Source organism: Leptosomus discolor, chromosome 2 (genome assembly GCF_034619465.1).
Source record: "Leptosomus discolor isolate bLepDis1 chromosome 2, bLepDis1.hap2, whole genome shotgun sequence".
NCBI lineage: Eukaryota > Metazoa > Chordata > Aves > Leptosomiformes > Leptosomidae > Leptosomus > Leptosomus discolor.
This window is the reverse complement of record NC_141392.1, coordinates 126,046,896-126,065,720: the sequence shown is the minus strand read 5'-3', so window position 1 is coordinate 126,065,720 and position 18,825 is coordinate 126,046,896. Positions and strand designations below refer to the sequence as shown.

General features: G+C 55.9%; 1 protein-coding gene across 1 annotated transcript; it reads left to right on the top strand.

Annotated features, from left to right (window-relative positions):
• The first annotated feature begins 217 nt into the window (after positions 1-217).
• LOC104342501 (serine/threonine-protein kinase PDIK1L) lies at positions 218-4,614 on the top strand. Its single transcript, XM_009946124.2, has 3 exons — positions 218-763; positions 2,312-2,528; positions 4,379-4,614. Exons 1-3 carry the CDS (start codon positions 218-220, stop codon positions 4,612-4,614), a joined length of 999 nt encoding a protein of 332 aa, XP_009944426.1.
• Positions 4,615-18,825: the final 14,211 nt, after the last annotated feature.

Below are 18,825 nucleotides of genomic sequence, written 5' to 3'. Positions count from 1 at the left end.
CCCCATCTTAGCTGTCGGGCCTCGTGCGGCGGCCTCATGTCCCGCTAAAATTGATCCCGGCTGGAAGTATTTGCCGCGCATCGGCGGTCGGCTGCTTGGTTTGGGAGGGTTTTAAGCTGCTGATCCCCTTCTCTTCCCAGGTTTTCCCCGCAGGTGACGGCGGGATTGCCATGAGTTCCAACGGTTTCCTCTGACGTGCCGGGGCCGCGAGCGAGGGATGGCTGCGGAAGCCAAGTACAGCATCGTCCGCGAAGTGGGCCGGGGGAGCTACGGGGTGGTTTACGAAGCCGTCCTCAACCGAACTGGCACCAAAGTGGCTGTGAAACGGATGCACTGTAACGTGCCCGAAAACGTCGAGCTGGCTCTGCAGGAGTTCTGGGCCCTGCAGAGCATCCAGAGGCAACACGAGAACGTGATCCAGCTGGAGGAGTGCATCCTGCAGAACGGCCGAGCCTTCCAACCCATCAGCCACCGCTACGGGAAGTCCGACAGCCACCTGCTGCTCATCGAGACCTGCCTGAAGGGGCGGAGGTGCATGGACCCCCGCTCGGCCTGCTTCCTCTGGTTCGTGATGGAGTTCTGTGACGGGGGCAACATGAACGAGTACCTGCTCGCCCGCAGCCCCGACGCTCAGCTGAATCACAGCTTCATGCGGCAGCTCAGCAGCGCCGTGGCTTTCCTGCACAGGAACCAGATTGTGCACCGAGACCTCAAATCCGACAATATTTTGATCTCTCACAGGCGGGGCAGCCCCGTAGTAAAGGTAAGGGAATAAAACTGCGACAGGGCAGCGACCAGGCGTGATTTGGTGCGCCACGGGCTTTTGGTGAGGCTGGTGATCCTTGCGGTAAGCGCGCTCAGAACTTCTGGTAGCAGTTGTGGGGTTTTTTTTTTTAGGAGTCTTGGAAGGAAGTAGATGTCACGATGTGCCTGTAACGTTCTTCATCCACTGCTTCTCCTCAGGGCTGTCTAACTTCACGCCACATAATCGGAGATCACCATCGGCCGAAGATGAAATGATATTTTCTCTTCCCTTACACTCTGAGAGCACCAGTATTTTCTCTTCCCTTAGGCTCCCTGCTGCCCTGTCACACCAGCTGGCGCTTCCAGTGCTGCTGCCTCGAGCGCGCGCTGATGTTCAGGGGAGGTGGGGAACGTCCTCCCGCTTCGTGTCGGTGCTGGTAAAGACTGGGCTGCAGCTGCCTCGCGGCACCCGGCGGAGGGGCTGCCCCAGCTCTCCCAGGAGCTGGGAGCCACCTCGCTCCTGAGCTCTCCCTGCCGAGAGTTTGATGTAAAACAGTAGGTTGGCCCGTTCGGGCAGTTCATGGATCAATAATGTCGGCCTGTAGCGTCAAGGGACGCTCAAATCGTTGTCACCTTGATCACTCTGGGTAATAACGGTGATGCGAGAGATCCCGTGCGCTCGCCGTGGCACAGCGAGAGCCACTTCTGCAGCAGGTGGTGTTCAAGGTGGGATTACACCCGGTGAGGTGGGATCAGTGGGCTTCACAGGCAGATAACAACCCAGGACCTGTTGTGCCCGTCTTGGGAAGGGGAGAAAACCACAGGGAAGGAGCCAGGGAATGGGCAGCTGCCGGGAAATAACCCGCTCTTCGTCTGAGGTTTTCTGCCATAAAAGTGAGGGTTTAGACCCTAAAAATGAATGTGTGTGTCCTAACAAAAGGCTGCTTGTTAATGAAAGATGGGCTTGGGCCCTATATGTGAGGGTTTGGACTTTAAACATGAGGCTTTGGGCCTTCAAATTCGGGCTCTGGGCCTTCAAAATGATGCTCTGGGCCCTTGAAATGAGGCTTTGGACCTTAGAAGGGAGCTGTGGAACTTAGAGAGGAGGGCTTGTGTCCTAGAAACGAGGCTTTGGGCCCTAAACTGGAAGTGTGGACCACAAAAATGAGAGCTTGGGCACTTAAGATACGGCTTGGACCCCTGGAACGACCGACTGGATTTTAAGTATGTTGCTGTGGAGCTTGAAAATAAGACTTTGGAAACTAAAAATGCAGCTTTGGGCTCTAAAAAGGAGAGTCTGCAACCTGAAAGGGAGCCTTTGGGCCATAAAAAGGAGGTTTTGGAGCCCAAAAGGAGACTCCGGACCCTAAAATGAGGCTTTGATCCCTAGAAGTGAGGCTTTGGGCCGTAAAAATGTCTCTTCGGGCCCTAAAAATGAGGGGGTCGGTGCCGCGCCGCGGGGGACTTCGGAGCGGGATTGGCTGAGCTGCGGTGCGTAACCACGCTCGGAAACTTGGCCGGGGCGGGGGGTTGTGACTAACCGGTCTCCTCTTTTGTGGCGTGGCAGGTAGCGGATTTTGGCCTCAGCAAGGTGTGTCAGGGGAAAGGGAACGTGAACCAGCACCGCTTCTCCTCCGCCTGCGGCTCCAACTTCTACATGGCCCCCGAAGTGTGGGAAGGTCACTACACCGCGAAGGCCGACATCTTTGCCCTGGGGATCATCTTCTGGGCTATGGTCGAGAGGATCACCTTCCGAGACGGGGATACTGAGAAGGAACTGCTCGGTGAGGATCAGATCGGTGCTGTCCTGCTGTCAGCGGACCTTCTGGATCCGTAGGGATCCCCGAAGGGGCGTTCTCCTGCGCGTGGGTACAGGCGCCGTGGCACGTGTGCTTTGTGAGCGCCTTGCAACCCGAAGAAACACAAAACTGGGGCTTTTTTGGGGGGGTGGGGGTTTGTTTTTAAGAGCACTGCAAAGAAATCTCTTTTTTTTTTTCCCCTTCAGCACGCTTTGCTCCTAATTTGGTCGCTTCTCCTCCAGGGTTTCTGGGTCTTGAAGACGTACCGCTAAGGCGGAGGGAATGCTTTTTGTAGTTACAAATTGTTTGGTTTGGAAGATTCTTCCTTCTGCCAGGTTTTTTTTTCCAAAAAATACTCTGCGGGATTGAAAGGTTAAGGGAAAGGTCGCTTTGGCTTCTCTGCTGTCAGGCCTTCCTCACCCTGAGGAAAGCTCTTCGGAAATGGATTTGGCCCTCGTGGTCGCTAAAGAATTGTAAAAGGGAAAATAATCTCGTAGCTGGTGGTGAGGCATCTGCCCTACAGCTATGCCCATGACAGATACACACCTCCAGAAACACTTGTGATGCTCTTCTAAACCAAAACCTTCCTGGAATTGGGCTTACGGGTTCACTTGTATCCTTGACTTGCCACAACCGAGGGACGGGCTCGCTCGCAGCCCTGAAAGGGATGTTCCAAGGAGCCAAATCATAAGCGGGGAGAGGATATTTAGATAAGCTCCACCACCATCTGGCTGAGTTTCCTCCCAGTGGAGAGACACGAGGGCTTGCAGGGATGCCTCGTCCGAGGGCCTGCCCTCTCCCTGCCTCCTCCTCCCTCCGAATCCCCCGCGTAGATACACGCTTGAAATACTCGGTACTAAACGATTTCACAAAAATATATTTTGGAAAATTGATTTTGAGAGGAGAGAAAGCCTGTCAGGCACATTAGCATCGTAACTGAAGGTGTCTGCCCAGGCTCTGGCATCACAGCATGTCCGTCTGTCTGTCTTTAAACGTTTAAATCCTTGGAGGGCATTTCTGCAGAGGCACTTTGAGGAGCTATTGCGCTGCCCCTTTAATTGAATGTAGGGTTTTTTCCCATCTTCCGAGGAGGCTCAGTTCCAATTCTATTACTTATTTCTTGTCAAAATGCCAAACATTGATAGATGTCGTAGTTCCCGCCTACAGAACCCAGCAAACGGCCGCCGCACGAGCCGATTTCGTTCCAGCCGCTGCCCGCCAGCGCGAGACAAGGGGTTTGCAAGGGCAGCCCTTCCTGGACGCAGACAGGTCCCCGCCTCTGACCCCTTTGTCCCCGCTTGGGGCAGGGGCAGAACAGCTGAAGGGAGCCAAGCGGGTTTTACTGCCCGTTTCGGAAGCCGGTTTAATCATTTTCAACAACCGGTGAAATGATTTCGATTCCTGGGAGTAAATTTATGTTTCCCTTCCTTAATCTGGCCGAGGGTAAACAGGAGACGCTGTTGTTTTGACTGAAAACTGACCGATTGAGCAAATAAGTTGTGTTTTTAACGTTTTCAAGTCACCTCAGCCGAGCGCAGCCTCCCTCCCTCTCCTGGAGCCCGCTGGTGGGGCGGAACGGAGGCGGTTCGTTCCTGCAGCCCCTTTTCTCCGCAGACGGGCCGCGGAGCTGCTTGCCGTGCTCAGGCTCACGCGACCCCTTGGTGACTGTTTGAAAGGAAAAGCCTCTTCTGATAACAGCCTCTCCCAAGATTTGGCTTGGCGGTCGCCTCTTGGCGACCTTTCCGACGCCGCCTTGCCCAGACGGCCGGCGTGACGGCGGTTGGTGTAGCCTTTTCTCTGCCTGTTTAACCCGACTGTTCCTCCTCTGTGTTCAGGAACGTACATCTGCCAAGGCAAGGAGCTTATTCCCCTCGGAGAAGCGTTGCTGGAGAACCCCAACATGAAACTACAGATTCCCCTGAAGAACAAGAAGTCCATGCCGGATGATCTCTGCAAGCTCCTGCGTGACATGCTGGCTTTTAACCCCAAGGAAAGACTGGACGCCTTCCAACTCGAAGCCCGAATCAGGCAAATCTCCTACGGCAAGAAGCGCCAGCGCTCTGCCTCGTAGGGACGCAGGACGTTCAGGTGAGTGTCTCTGCCAGGCTACTCCCTACTTTGTCCGAGCTTCCAGGGGATTTTCTGTGGTTAACCTCCAGGCTAAAGCCCTCTGAACCCAGCAGCTGTGAGAATTCAGCGACGGAAAGATGCAGTCGGAGAAGAAAAGGCTCCGATGAGCGTTTGGGGAACGGCGTTTGGTTGAAGCCCGTCTGACAAAGCGCCTCTTTCACGGCGTTTCTTCGGGGAACGGGCTGTGCCGTCTGCAGTTGGGCCAGCACGTCCTCTGCCCCGAACCTCACCTATTTCCACCCGTGAGGGCGGGTTTCTGCCGTCGCTCCAGCATTTACCGCGCTCCTTCGTGGCTTTTATGATGTATTTGCTGGCGAAAGAGAAGCTGAAGTGGGCAAAGCTGCGGCGTGTTCGTGGCTGTGCATCTTGAACGGGGCGCTCGGGTACGACAGCAACTGCCAGGCTAAAGACAGGATTTTAAATTCTATTTTTTAATTAAAGCACTGTTGATGCTCGGGGTGTATCAGAGCTGGGTGTGCCGGGTGATAGAGGAGCTTCCTCTCCGGAGCTAGTTAACATGTGGAGGTCTTGAAGAAGGTCTTGGAGAAGGCTGGACGGGAAGGCTGGTGGTCTTGTTGGTTTTGCGTGCCCACTTTGAAAAGAATAAACCGATCCTCACCCTTGTGAGCTCTTGATGGCCTCTTCAGTGCCTGCCTTGATGTTCGGCCGACGTAAAATTCGAGATGAGCTGTCAGATTCCGCGCCTTTCAGCAGAGCGGGGAAAATGCAGAAGGGGGTTTCCAGGATTTTCAAGTCCTGTCTTCTGCTGTCATGGACTTTGTGTCCTAGAATTTATTTGGGAAACGCATCACGGAACTAAAGGGGTTTTGTGGCTGATACTGCCGCATCTGGCTGGCCTCGCAGCGGAGGGCACTGTCCCTTGTCACACCACTGCCGTTCTGAGCAGCCCAATACTCTTCCTCTCGTGACAGACTCATCCTTTAGCTTAAAATCTTCTCCTTCCCGGGTGTTTGCCCGCTCTGAGCTGTTTCATAGAGGACAATTGTCACCCCAGCAGCCCGGGGGGGGTGGGTTGGTTCCAGCGAGGTTGGCTCCATCCGCTAGGAGTAACTCCTGCGCTTGCTTTAGACGAGTCCCTTGGGGTCCTTTGTAAAGCACAAGCACTCGCTGTCGAGCCTGGAAATACTCCTCCTGCTGCGCCCCGGGGTGGCATCTCTCCCCTTTCATACCTAGATCTCCTCTGGTCATTGCTTCGTGTCCTAAAGCCCTTTTTTGACTCGAGTGGCTTCAAGCCCACGGCGTCCTGGGTTACGGCTGTCGCTTTCATGTGACCTGACCTTTTATCTTCCCAACTTTTCAGAACAACCCTGAAGATTTCCTCACCCTTTTTCAGGACCGCAGCACCTCCAGCTCTGTGTCCTCAGGGCACTTCTCGCTGTGCCAAGGCCGTTGCTAGTGAAAACGTTCATTAACCGAGCCCGGTGCCGGTGCCAATCCTGATTAAACTCTCCTCTGGCCTCTCCAGCTCCAGATTCCCCGTTTCAGTTCTCCCGTGGGACAGGACAACTCCGTTACACCTTCCCTTTCACTAACCCCAGCCTTCTCCTGCCCGTCTGACACTTTCTTAAGTGGTTCCACACCAAACTCTTCCCTGAAATCCCAGCGGACCAGACCAACGCTGCATTTTACCTAGGAAAAAAAAAAAAAAAAAGGAGTTTTATCGCTGAAAACGCCTCCATCAGCCTGGCAGGATCTGCAGTTCTGGGGCCTCCCACCCGAGACGGGAGGCCTGATGTACTGTAATCGCGGCGGTGCCACTAGTTGGCAGGTTAGCCTGCTTGTGGAGGAATTTGTGAGGAGAAAGAGGGGGGAAAAAAAAAAGGCTCTAGCAGCCCAGCGCCAGGCTTCCTGCTGCTGAATTCCCTTTTTCCTTACGAAACCATACCGGCAGGGAGGTTTGCAGACTGGGTTCAGCGGGAAAACGCCAGGACATATCCCCCAAAACCCCCATCTGCCTGAGGCCTCTTCAGTTATTCCCTTGTCCCCTCGGTAGGAAGGTCGCTGAGCACCTTCTGCGCTCGCTTTTGGGGTGGAATCGGAGTCGATGCGGCAACGGCTGGTGGCGCAGTGCTGCGCGCCGGCCCCCCGCTGTCGGCTGCTGTGGCGGCGTGGACCGACGGCAAAACCGACTCGCCTTTTGGACACGGGGCTCTCTTCCACACCCGTGGTCCAGAAATGGACTCGTTTTGTATCCCACTTCCCTCCTCTGAGCTCAGCGCGGAGGCGGAAAAGGGCGATGCTGGGTGGAGGTTCTCCAGCAGAAACTCTCCCGCAGCGAGTTCGAAGCGAGCGGGAGGTACTTTTGGGGGTTTGCCAGAGCGCTTTGGTGTCGTGGGGCAACAAATTCTGCAGCCAAACGCTGAACCTCCTCAGAATAGAGTAAAAAAACATCGAAATGAGTTCTCTTCCATGAGTTTAAAGACGAGGATACGGGTAGGAGCGGTGATTCCGGAAGTCCTGAAGTTAAACATCGCTCGGAGCTGGGATTTTTGCCGAGGAAAGCCTGAGCCTGTCCCCACCTCGCGCTCCTCCCCAAGTGGACGTGTGCCTGTGGGGTCCCCGAGGCCGACCGGTGGGGTCCCCGAGGCCGACCGGTGGGGTCCCCGAGGCCGACCGGTGGGCCAGGGCCCAGCGCTCCCGCCGAGTGGTGTTTTCTTCTGCAACTTGGGCGCCTTTCCTTTGCAGGTCCCGGTGTCCCGCTGCTCTCCGGAGGCCTCGACAGCTCTGCGGAACGAGGGGCTCCCTCAGGAGACCGTCGCCGGCTTCCGAATGGTTATATTTAAGTGGACAATAACTTTATTTATTTGTACAGTAATTTTAAGAGGAGAACTACACAAAAGATCTATTTTTTATGCAACCCTTCGGTGTTTTTCTATTTGCATTCTTCCCTGCAGCGAGTAGCGCAGGTGGAAACCGGGCTGAGGTGCCCTCGGCTGCCTGGCCGGCCTCGGCGCCGTCGCAGAGGAGTTCCTAAACTCGCTCTTTTTACTCAACCTCACCCCTCGTGCACCCCTTCGTGGCCGTCCCGTGCCCGCCCTGTTGAAGGACAACAAAGAACCGTGCAGGAACCGCCTGGAGCCGGGCTGCTCTGCCCCACCGCCTGCTTTTCCAGCCTTGCCTTCTCGGCGGTACCGCCGCGGCGCTCGTCTTCGACACGGGAGGTCTCTTTAGGAGCTTTTTGTTTCGGTGTAGTCCTCCACGCCGGGTCGCTCGGCCGCGTGAGCGGGCGCTGGCTGAGCTGGCGAAGCGTTTGCCTGTTCTGAGAAGTTTTGAGCCGAAACAAGAACGTCTTTTCTTCGCGGTAGCTTTTGCATATTCTCGCTTAGATTAACTGAAACGCTTTCTTAAAATAAATACAAAGAACGTTAAAGATGCCAACTCCTGATTAGGACGTATGCGTCACTAACACTTAAAGTAGTTGAGGGAATCGTGCTTCCTGCTGTGTTGGCTCCTTGTGCCAGCTGCTCCTACGAGGGAAAGGGAAAAGGCTGAGCTGGGATCTTGGCAGGTGAAGGGGGAGGCTCGTCTGCACCCCGGCTGGAAAAGGTTTGACCGCTGTCTGTCACGTTGGGAAAGGTTTGAACGTTCTCTGTGAACTGCTGCGCATCCCGTGCTTTTCCGAAGGAGCTGGGAGCTCCCGGCCAAGGTTCCTCCCGCTGTGAACCGGTGCCCTGCGGGGACGGCCGCCTCTTGGGGGAGAGGAAGGAACCCCGGGAGACGGTGGGCAGCCCCCCCCTGCGCCGCACCGGGGGGCAGGACGAGAGGTCATTCCCTTCGCAATGGGTTATTCATCCCCCCTGTCCCGCTCTGCCGCAGTGGGAGCTGCGCTACCGGAGACTCCGCGAGCGAAATCCCGGCAGAGGCTCGCTCCTCCCGCCGTGCCGTCACCCAGAGGCCTCACCGAGGAAGCGGAACGTTGGCTCACCCGCTCTTCCCAAATGCCGTCTCTTCACCCTTCCTGATCCTGCAGCCGCTTTCTGCCACCTTGGAGCGCGCCGGTGATTCTCCGGGGCGACTTTTCGGGGAGACCTGGTCTGTTTTTTCAGGGAGAGAACGGCGGGGCGCAAAACCGTCTGTTTGCTCCTTTTCTTCCTTGTTTTTGCCGTGCTTCTCCGGCATCCTCATCCTTGTAGTGAGTCTGTACGTGTGCTTTAATCACTCTGTGCTTTATACCTTAATAAAACGCTGTGCTTTTTATTCATTAACGCATTAAAAAGTGTGGAAATAGAGACTCTCTCTTTAGAACCACGTGATGCTTTGGGGTTTGGTTTTTTTTGAAGGTGCCACTACTGAGCCTTGCCCTAATGGCTGGCGGCTTGGTAAACGAACACGCACGATGACAGCCTCTAATTAGGGGACTGTCAGAGGGAAAGGGGGTGGTGGTGGTGGGGAAAATCCTGGGGCTGCTGCGTGTAGCTCTCTGCCACCAAGCTTGGGAGTCAAAAGTGATCTAAAGGGTAAAGGTGGTGGCTGTAGCCAAGGAAGGGACAACGAAATGGAGGAGCGCAGGGCTCCGTGTCCCAGGAGCTGCAGGCAGCTCCTTGATGCTACAGCCAAGGGGAAAGAAGAGAAAAATACAGAGGAGTTTGTCAAAGACCTACAATTTGGGAAGGGGAAGGGGAATCGTGTTAAATTACGTGTGTTCGGGAGAAAACGAGCTCCTCTATCGACCCGACGAGAGGAAGGGGGTGGGTGGGGGTGGGTTTCGCACAGCGGCATGGCCAAACTTTGCTGCAGGAGGGTCAGAGGGCTTCGAGCTCCCCCCTGCCTGCAGCAGCGAGGTCCCTGAGCGGTTACTGGGCAAGGGTTCGGAGCCACCTCTGCTTCAGGGAGCTCCCCGATGCTGGCGGAGCTGCTTTTTCTTCCAGCTCCCGGGGGGAGACGGCGACGCTGCTGTCCTCCTTCCTCACCTGAACCCCAAATATTGCAGCCCATGGGGCTCTGGCGCCGTCGAGTTTTCCTCAGGCGGGAGCTCTTCAGTGGAGTTAAAAAAAAAAAAACTCCTTTTTTTTTTTTTTTAACCGAATCTCTCTCGAAGCACAAAGAACGGAGAGGAACGTGGAGCTGTGACGGCGCTTGGTATTCCAAGCAAACAGCTAGTGAAGGTGGAGCGTTGTCCTGCTTTGGGGGGGGGGGGGGGGGGGGGGGGGGGAAAGGGGTAAATCCTCCGTTTTTAGCCTCACCCCTGCGACGAGCCTCGTGTGCATGGGGGGGGCGGTTTGTTCAAACAAACGGCCTCATGGAACAGCGTCTGTCGAGCCTGATGATTGCTTTGGGTTAAGGATGCTTCAGACTAGTTAATTTTTATTTCACTGGGACAAATAACATCACTCACAGCGATGCGAGCTAGCTAGGGGCCGAGTTGCTCCGGGGAAGAATTAACTACTCGCTGCCATCCCCAGTCAGGCTCAAGTCAGTCAATCCTGTCCTATTTTTTCTCTAAAATTAAGCGTTGCCTCCAAATCATTCATTAGCAGAACCCTCCACTAATCATCAGCCCCAGACAGCAGAAGGCCTTTCTTCCTCCCCCCCCTGCTAAATCCATCACCGTAGCAGGTCTTACAGCTGCTGGGAAGCGGAGGGGGTTTTTTTGGGAACCACAGAAACTCTCAGGGCTGTGAATCACAGAGGGTAACGGAGGCGCTCGGGCCGCGGGCGGGGTGGCTGGAGGCGTCGATCGTCCCGAGGGGGGACGCAGGAGCGGGCTGGATGCGACGGCTGAGCTCAGCAGGGGCTCGGAGGGGGCTCGGGAAGGGGAGCGGGTTGGCTGACCTGGAGGCTCAGGCAGGAGGAGGGACGGTTGGCGCGGCGGGAGCTGCAGGCCTGGCTCGAAACGGTCCCTTTGCGAAGGGGCCTGAGGAAGAATTCCATTTCCCCGCGGCCGGAGAGGTAAGGACGAAGTTCTTGACTTGTGTGGGTGCAGACGCGAACCGGCGTCGCCCGTGGCTTGACTGAATCTAGAGAAATCTTTTTGCAAAAATAAGGAAAACGGGGAAACCTGCAGCTGACTCCATCGGAGCCGGACACAGCCCAGTCCCCAACGAAAACCTGTAGCACCAGAGCGCCCAGTTCCCCTTCCTTGGTCCTCCTCGAACCTGACCTTCGCACACGGGGCTCCTTTGCACCAGCAGGTAAGGCTGGTGCCTCCCTCCCCCCAGCGCGGGCGGCCGCGCCCGAACCCGCAGCCCCTTCCCAAAGCACGAGGCGGGCGACACGTCCAAGGCACCGACGGGCCACGGCTGATGTGACAGCGAGAGAGCGCGCGAGAGGATTTGAGAAGGTAACGCGCTCGTGCCGTCCGAGCTGTCGGTCCCCGTTGCTCTCTCAAGACGCTGCGTACGCTCCCAGCGGCTCTTGCCGAGGCTTTTTGAAGGCGGAGGCAGCCACTCGCTCCCTCTTAAGCCCGCTGAGCTTTTCCTTTGTTCTCAGAGAGCGGCGGGAGCAGAGCGCTGAGGTGGAATTGGGTTTAAATGGAAACACCGCGCGGTCTGCTGGCGGTCGTCACGCCTCCTCGCAGCGCCCCTTGCTCGGCGCAGCCTCGTGCTTGCTCCCTTGGCGAAGGGCTGTTTGCAGAGCGGCCGGGAAAGGTTTACTTAAACCCCACTAAGGGGAACTAAATCTCTAGAACCGCCCTCAGATGTGTGAGGATGCAGAGCTGTGCGATCCCAGCGGCCGAGGAGAGGGAAGGGGCGCTGAAGGATGCTCCTGCATGAGGGGGTGCGTCCCAGGAGCAGCTCCCCGAGCTTGTGTTTCTCCCCCGGAGCGAGGTGATGGGGCAGTGGGCTGCGGGCAGCCCTTCCAGGGGTGAGAGCACATCTTCTCTGGGGGGGGGGTGTGTGTGTGTTAGGCTTGGACCTGGAGCTGGCACCCAACAACCGGCCGCGAGTACTTACACCAGCTGCTGGCAGCCACGGCCAGAACAAAGCTTAGGTTTCGTTTTCATCACGGTATCAGCTGGATTTGGACAAAAACTAGAGCTGCAGCGATGCTGGGAGGAAGCATCAATGAAACCAGGCAGTGACAGGAATTGCTACACATGGACTTCAGAGGGTTTGGTGGGTGTGGGTTGGGTTTGGGTTTTTTTTTTAACCTTTTTCCCTGAAGCCAGCACACGCTCCTGCCGAAGCCGTGGCCTCAAGCTGCGCCAGGGGAGGTTTAGATTGGATATTAGGAAAAATTTTTTGCTGAAAGGGTGGTGAAACACTCCAACAGGCTGCCCAGGGAAGTAGTGGAGTCACCGTCCCTGGAGGTGTTCAAAAAACGTGTAGCGGTGGCACTTTGGGACATGGTTTAGTGGTGGGCTGGGTAGCGTTAGGTTAATGGCTGGACCTGATGATCTTAAAGGTCTTTTCCAACCCAAATGATTCCGTGATTCTATGTGTGCCGAATGAATTCAGCTGCCAGTTTGCGACAGAGCAGCCTCAGCCTTTTGCTTACACAAAAGATTGAGGCTGAAACCACCACATCTGGCTTTTTCTCACAATTATAAACAAACTGAAAGAGGGAGAGGGGGGAGGGAAAAAAAAAAAAAAAGATCAAAAAATAAAGCCAAGTGCGTTGCTGCAAGAGGTTAAAACCCCCACAGCGGGTCTGGGCAGGGCCTGGCGGCCTTCGGAAGGGGACTTGGGGCATGAAACCCCGCAGAGCCATCTGTGCCCCTGCGCCAGCCAGCTGAGGCGGGGAAGCAAGCAGCGATGTCGATAAATCGATGCCGAACCACTTCTTCCCCACCTGGATAAGGCCTCGAGACGAGCCTGAAGATTCTGTGCTGCTGTTTACCCGAGGGCTGAGCGGTGCCGTTTCACCTCAACTTCTTTTTTTCCAACCCACCGACTCCTTATTCTTATTAAACAAAGCTGATGAGCACAGCCCGAGCGTGACTGCCGTGTTTTTTTAAGCTCAGGCTCCTTTCTGGCTCCTGCTTCTCTTGATTTAATTTTCTCCTTTTCTTCCAGAATCGCCACAGATTCCCCGAGCCCCTGGTGTGACTGCTTATTGCACCGAAGGCAGGAGGCAGCCCCTGCTGCTGCCGCACGAAGGAGGCGAGCGAAGGAGAAAAACAAAATCCGAGCTGGCAGCAGGGGATCGGTCCTTGAGAGCAGGTCGGACCCGCGCCACCCTGCGCCGCTGCTGCGACCTGGCCTCACCAGTGAGGCCACCCAGCATCGTCACGTATTTCTGGGTTACTTGGTGGGTTTGTTGGCCTTTTCTCTGGGTTTTTTTTGTGGGTCTTCCCCCCTTCCCCAGTTCATTTTTTATAATGAATAGAGCTGCTGGGGTCTTGAAAGCAAGACAGACGCAGGATGGGCCAAACTAGGATGTGGAAACAGATTTTTTTCTTTCGTTTTCCCCAAACTCAGCAGCATCTATTCTGCTAAATTCACCCCTTTCAACTGTAGAAGGGTCTGTTGGGTGTGAAGATTGCCCTTAACACCACTGAGAGCAGAGCAGCTGGGCCGCTCACACCCTGCCTCACCACGTTTGTCTCGGCGTTGGTGTCCTCTCGTTTCACGGCTCAGTAGCCGTGAGGCTCCACCTTGGCCACCTTGGGCTTGAAGACCTCAAGTTTTTGAGGCACCTCCCTGCTTTCTGCTGCTGTTAGGCTGCGGTCAGACATCCTCCTCCTGCAGCCGCCTCTTCCACCTCGCAGGCGTTGCGGGCTGGAGTCGATCTGCGCCGCGCTCTGCCAAAAGCCATCGGGACGTCCGAGCCCCTGACTCCCAGCAACGGCTCTTTTTGGTTTTGGTTTTGTCTGAAGAGGCTGTTGAAGGGGTTCACCCGGTTCATCCTGCCTGAGGATGCGCCGTCACGCAGCTTCAAGGGGCAGGAGCCGCTTCTGCCTGCGCAGCTACAGGTGGCGAGGACAGGGAGGACCACCAGGCAGCTGCGGTCGGCAAAGCACCCGGCTGGAGGTACCCAGGGGTGCGTTTTCGTTGGGGATACGGCACAGGGGGGGTTGTGCAGGTGCTGTGGCAGATCTGGGTGGGTTTTGGTTTGTTTTTTTTTCTTGCTGCAGAGCTATACAAGTAGGCTGATGCCCACCAGGTCCTCCAAGCTCAGGCTGAGCACCAAAGCAGAAAGGACAGAGGGGCCCAGATGGGCCAGAAAAATATTGGTGTGAACGTTTAGGTTGGAAAAGACCCTTAAGATCATCGAGTCCAACTGTTGACCCAGCACTGCCAACTCCACCACTAAACCATGTCCCCAAGCGCCACCTCTACATGTCTTTTAAACACCTCCAGGGATGGTGACTCCACCACCTCCCTGGGCAGCCTGTTCCAGCGCTTGACAGCCCTTTTGGTGAAGAAATTCTTCCTCATGTCCAATCTCAACCTCCCCTGGTGCTGTTTCGTCATGTTCCTGCCTGTCTCCATGCTGCTAACTTAGAGATCGCCTGCAGCCAGGGCAAAAGCTGGAGGCAACAGCCATGGGCTCACAGGGATCTGCCTGGGCTTTGCTTTCTTCACAGGTGGAGCCTGTGCTGGGGTGGACCCACCTGGACGCCTGCGTGACCCAAGGTGGCAGCTCTGGTCCCCTCCTGCAGCCACCGAGCAGCGGAAAGCAGGAGGTAACAGCTCCCCAGGGTCCCAGAAGCAGCAGATCGAGGCAGTCCCATGCCCCTCAGCAGGGTTCCTCCTGCCAGCAGCTCTCCGGGGCAAAGACGGGCTCCTTCCCGCGGCCGCAGGGAAGCACAAACCCTGCTCGGCAGCCCTTGGGCTTCCAGCGAGAGGCTCGTCGCTCCAGCCCAACCAAGGCAGGGGCAGAAGGTAATTTTTAAAGCCACGAGGGAAAGGCATATAAATAGAAGCAAGAGAAATATTGAAGCTGGCAGAGCTGCTTTTTCACGTCAGGAAGGCCCAAACGACGGCAATGAAACCGCGGCGCGAGCCCCCGCGCTCCTGCCCCGAGCGGGTGATTAGAGCTCGAGCTGCACCTGAGCTCCCGGCCACCCGGCAACCACGTGCCACAGCTCGGCCACGGCCGATGGCAGGCAGGCAGGGAGCGCTCGCAGCCCCAAAAGTTGGAGCAGGAGAAAGGCGACAGGGTAAAACGAACGCAGAAAGAAGCACGTCTCACCTTTTTTCCTCTTTTTCGAAGGATTTTACGCCGGTCACTGCTGTTTGCCCAGGAAAGGGGAGAGCAGCTCCCATGAACGACTTGCTTCCTTCATGCCTGCTTGCTTCTCTTCCTCATGGGCTGCGGAGGAGCTGGGCACAGGCAGGGGAGCCCGACCCTCGCTGGCGCTCTCCTGCTTGGAAGCGCCGGCCTCAAAACCCCTTCTCCTGCGCAGGGCTGCGATGGGAGGACGCAGGACGAGCAGCCGCTCCGCATTTTCCACCTGGAGCAAGGAAATTTGGGGCCTTCCCAGCTCCAGGTTTCATTCCCACAGGCATGGGACCAGCCACAGCCCTTGGGCTGGTGGGTTTTACAGGGAAATGGCGGGTTTTGTGCCTTTCTTTGTCTTTTGAACAGTCGCATAAGCCCTTGTCTGCTTCATCGCCCTCGTTCCCGTCACGAAGGGAGAAGAAGGAGGAGCTGCAGCTTGTCACTACAAATCCCTTCAGTGAGTGGGGTGTTTTGGGGTGGTGGGTTTTTTTGTTTGTTTTCCATCCAGGAGGCTTCAATACACTTTTCCACCCAGTCCCATGGAAAAGATGCCGGGTTTGGCCACGGAAGGCAACGCTGTCTGCGCTTCGCCGACCTCCAACCGCAGGACGATTCAGACAAGACCCATCTCACGGGCGGCAGCGAAGCACAACCTGCTCCCGGATTTCAAAGCTGCTCTCCCTTTCGCCATTAATTACGGGACGGTATTAACCGATTTCCTACCCAATCGCTCTCTAAGAACGATGTACCTGTACTCAAATGGACGCTGTTCTCATACAGAAAGGGGAAAAAACCCCCTCAAACCCTAACATAATATCCCAAATTTTCAGACTACTGCAAAAACCAGGTCATAGCCAAGTGGGAAAATCCTTGCTGTGGCTGAGTGGCTACCGGGACCCTGCAACTGAGCAGCCTGGCCAGGAAAAAGCCAGTTTTTTTTCAGCCTCAAACACCTCAGCCAAACCATAGTGCCAATTTCTCCTTATTATAATAAAGTTTTGGGTGCTCAGCAACGCTCCCTCCTCCCTGTGCGTCCAGGGCAGGGCCCTCTGCTCATCTTCAGCCCATGGCATGAACTTTTAAGGGAGTGGGGAAGAACACAAAAAACCAAGACCAAAGATTGTTTTGATTTCTTTCCTGGCAGGGATCGCAGAAGACGTTAGCCATGAAGCTGCCGGCATCCCCTATCGGCAGGGCTACCTGTAGGAAACTTGGGGTGTGTCTCAAGCCCCATCAGGACCCCTCTGAGCACCCCAGTTTGTGATCTGGGTACCTGCTCCCACGCTGTCACCTTGTATTAACGAAGTCTGGCTGAAGAGGTGGCCACAAAGCTTCACGTCTCACCACGGGAAGGCTCTGCGCAGCCCCTTTTCTCCCAGTAGGTCCCAAATTTCCTTCGTGCCTCCCCTTTTTCGCAGCTGAAGATGACCCAAATCTTACCAGGCTCCGTGGCTTCGTTACTGTTGGTGCCCAGTGTACTTCAACTGCAAAAAAGCCCGACACCCTTCAGGACAGCTGTAGAGGGAAGCGTGGTTTTGCTTTTCCCTCCTGGCACGGGCAGCAGAGCGCACCTTCTTGCCCAAAATTATGTCCAGGCAACCGCAGACCCCATGAGCAGCACTAAAACCCGTGGAAAATTCACACACAACCTCCCCCACGCCCCCTCCCCAGCTCTCCGTAGGGGACTGACACGCACCACTGTGCTTTTCAACCTGGGTGGACACACAAAGGGCGAGAAGCTGCAGCTGCCACCCCAGGACTTCTCCCCCAAACCGTCGTGTCTCCCGGGCCACCCCGGGCAGCCCCAGCGAGCCCTGCTCGTGGCCTGGCAGGGGACGGGGCTGCTGAGCCGCCGCCGGAGCCCTTCTGACCCCCATCCCAAACCCCAGCGGTGCGGCAGCCAGCGCAGACGCCAGGAACAGGCGTTGGAGGAACTCCCTGTCCCCGGCAGAAGCAGCGGCTCGGCGAGAAGCACAAACCAGCTCTTCATTTGGCCGCACTGATACCCAACGGACGAATCAATACATCACACTTCAAAACAAAACCCCAGCCTGTGCAGACAAGCCCGGAGAGTTTCGCAGAAGCTGAGCCAGTGCAGCATGAAATCACCCCAGAAAGAACACACAAATGGGAAGCTAAAAATAAGATCCCCGAAAAGAAAAAAAAGGCTTTATTTCTTGATAAAGCTGCTGGTAAACTCGAAAGGCATTGGCCTGAAAAATACCCCACAAGCCCAAACGTATCTGATATCCCTAGATGTGCCGGAGGGCCACGCTTTCAGACACAGGGAAGCGCTGAGCTCTTCCGGCCAGTACCTGAAAAAAACGGGGCTGAAAGCGTCAGAGTGATTCATAATTATGTCAGCGGTACCAGAACGACAAATTTTGCGGAAAATTTTAAGGATTCTGCAGAGAAATTGCATCCCCTCCCAACGCAGCCCTTTCCATCTCCTCTGCTTTTATGGTGTCAGAAGCTTAACATGCCCCATTTACCAGTGTCTTCGAGGAGGAAAAAAACAACCACCCAGTCCAACAAATCAAGGAGCAACAGTCCCACCTCCCTTCTTTAAATCAAACCCTCACAACACGCTCAGGGTTTTGGTACCAACGAGCCCGTCTGCGGTTTTCACTCCCCAGCCCTTAAAACACAGGACACCAGCGCTCACCTTCGCTAATAAAAACTTTATTGCCAAGTATTTCGGCAGTTTCGGGCTTTTTCGGCGCCGCCTTCGCCGCTCGCGCGTCAGCGCGGTCCTGGCCGCCGGCCCCTGCGAGAGCCTTCCTCCCCGAGCTGCTCCTCCCCCCAGTCAATCATGTGTGTCCAGCGCTCGTCAGGGGCGAAGCTTCCAGAAGGCTCCTGACAGAGTCATTTATTAAAGAAACACCCAAAATGTCAACTTCTTTATGAGCCACTACTCTAGATTTCAACTCTGGTTTTGATTAAAACACCATAAAAAAATGAAGCGGAGGTCAGAGCTCGGGCAGCTCCCTTCTGATTTCATCCAGCCAAGCGGGCAGCACCGGGCACGCTGCTTCTGAACCCCCCCGAATCACCACCACCCCCCTGCCCTGTGCATCCCGGGCCGTTCCCCCCCCCACCGAAGGGCTGGCGAGAGGTGAGGAAGGTGCTGAGCCCTTCACCGCTCGCTCTCGCATCCCATCGCGGGCCGTTGGCCAGAAGCAGCTTTAATTCTACCATTCCCGATGCCTGGAAAAGGCAGCCATCACCCCCTTCTCCAAGGAGGACCAGGAGGAGGAGCTCCTGTGTTGGCAGAGATGGGGACCAAACCCTCCCCAAAGCCCTTTCCTGCCGTGGGAAGGAGAGGGATAGAGAGAGCTGGGATGGAGGGATCCCCCGTGCCTGAGCAACCCAACGGTGTGTGGTGACGAGGGGACAGCAGTGCGGGTAAGGGAGGGATGTGGATGTCGTATCCGTCTCCTCGTGCCCCAACCGGTGGGTCATGGGCTGGGAAAGTGGGAAAGCGGGTGCTGGAAATACGGACCGACAACCTGGAGCAGAGACCACCAGGATGGTTATGGAGTTGGGAGTACGGGATGTGCAAGGAGAAGCTTGGAGACCAGAGGCAGGCTTCTCCCAGTGACAGGCCAAGAGGCAACAGGCACCAGTGGGAACACCATGAACTCCAGTCAGACCTCAGGGAAAACTTCTTCAACATAGGGGTGGTCAAACACTGGAACAGGGACCGAGACGCTGTGGACTCTCCATCCACACCCGTGGAATATCTCCACCCTTGGAGATACTCAAGCATTGCTGCCCTGATGCAACTGGACCTGCTTTGAGCGGGGTTGGGCTAGAGACCTCCAAGGTCCCGTCTAGCTCAGTCACTCCACGGTTGTGTGTCACCAGAGAGGGTGAGTTTAAGTTTTAACCTTAATTCCTACCACCAGCAAGGCAACGGCTCCCGATGCTCGTGGCCTCCCACTGTAAAAGGATCAAACAGCATCGCTTGGGATGGAGGGGGCGCAGCCAAGCTCAGCACAAACAAACACGCGCAGACAAAGGA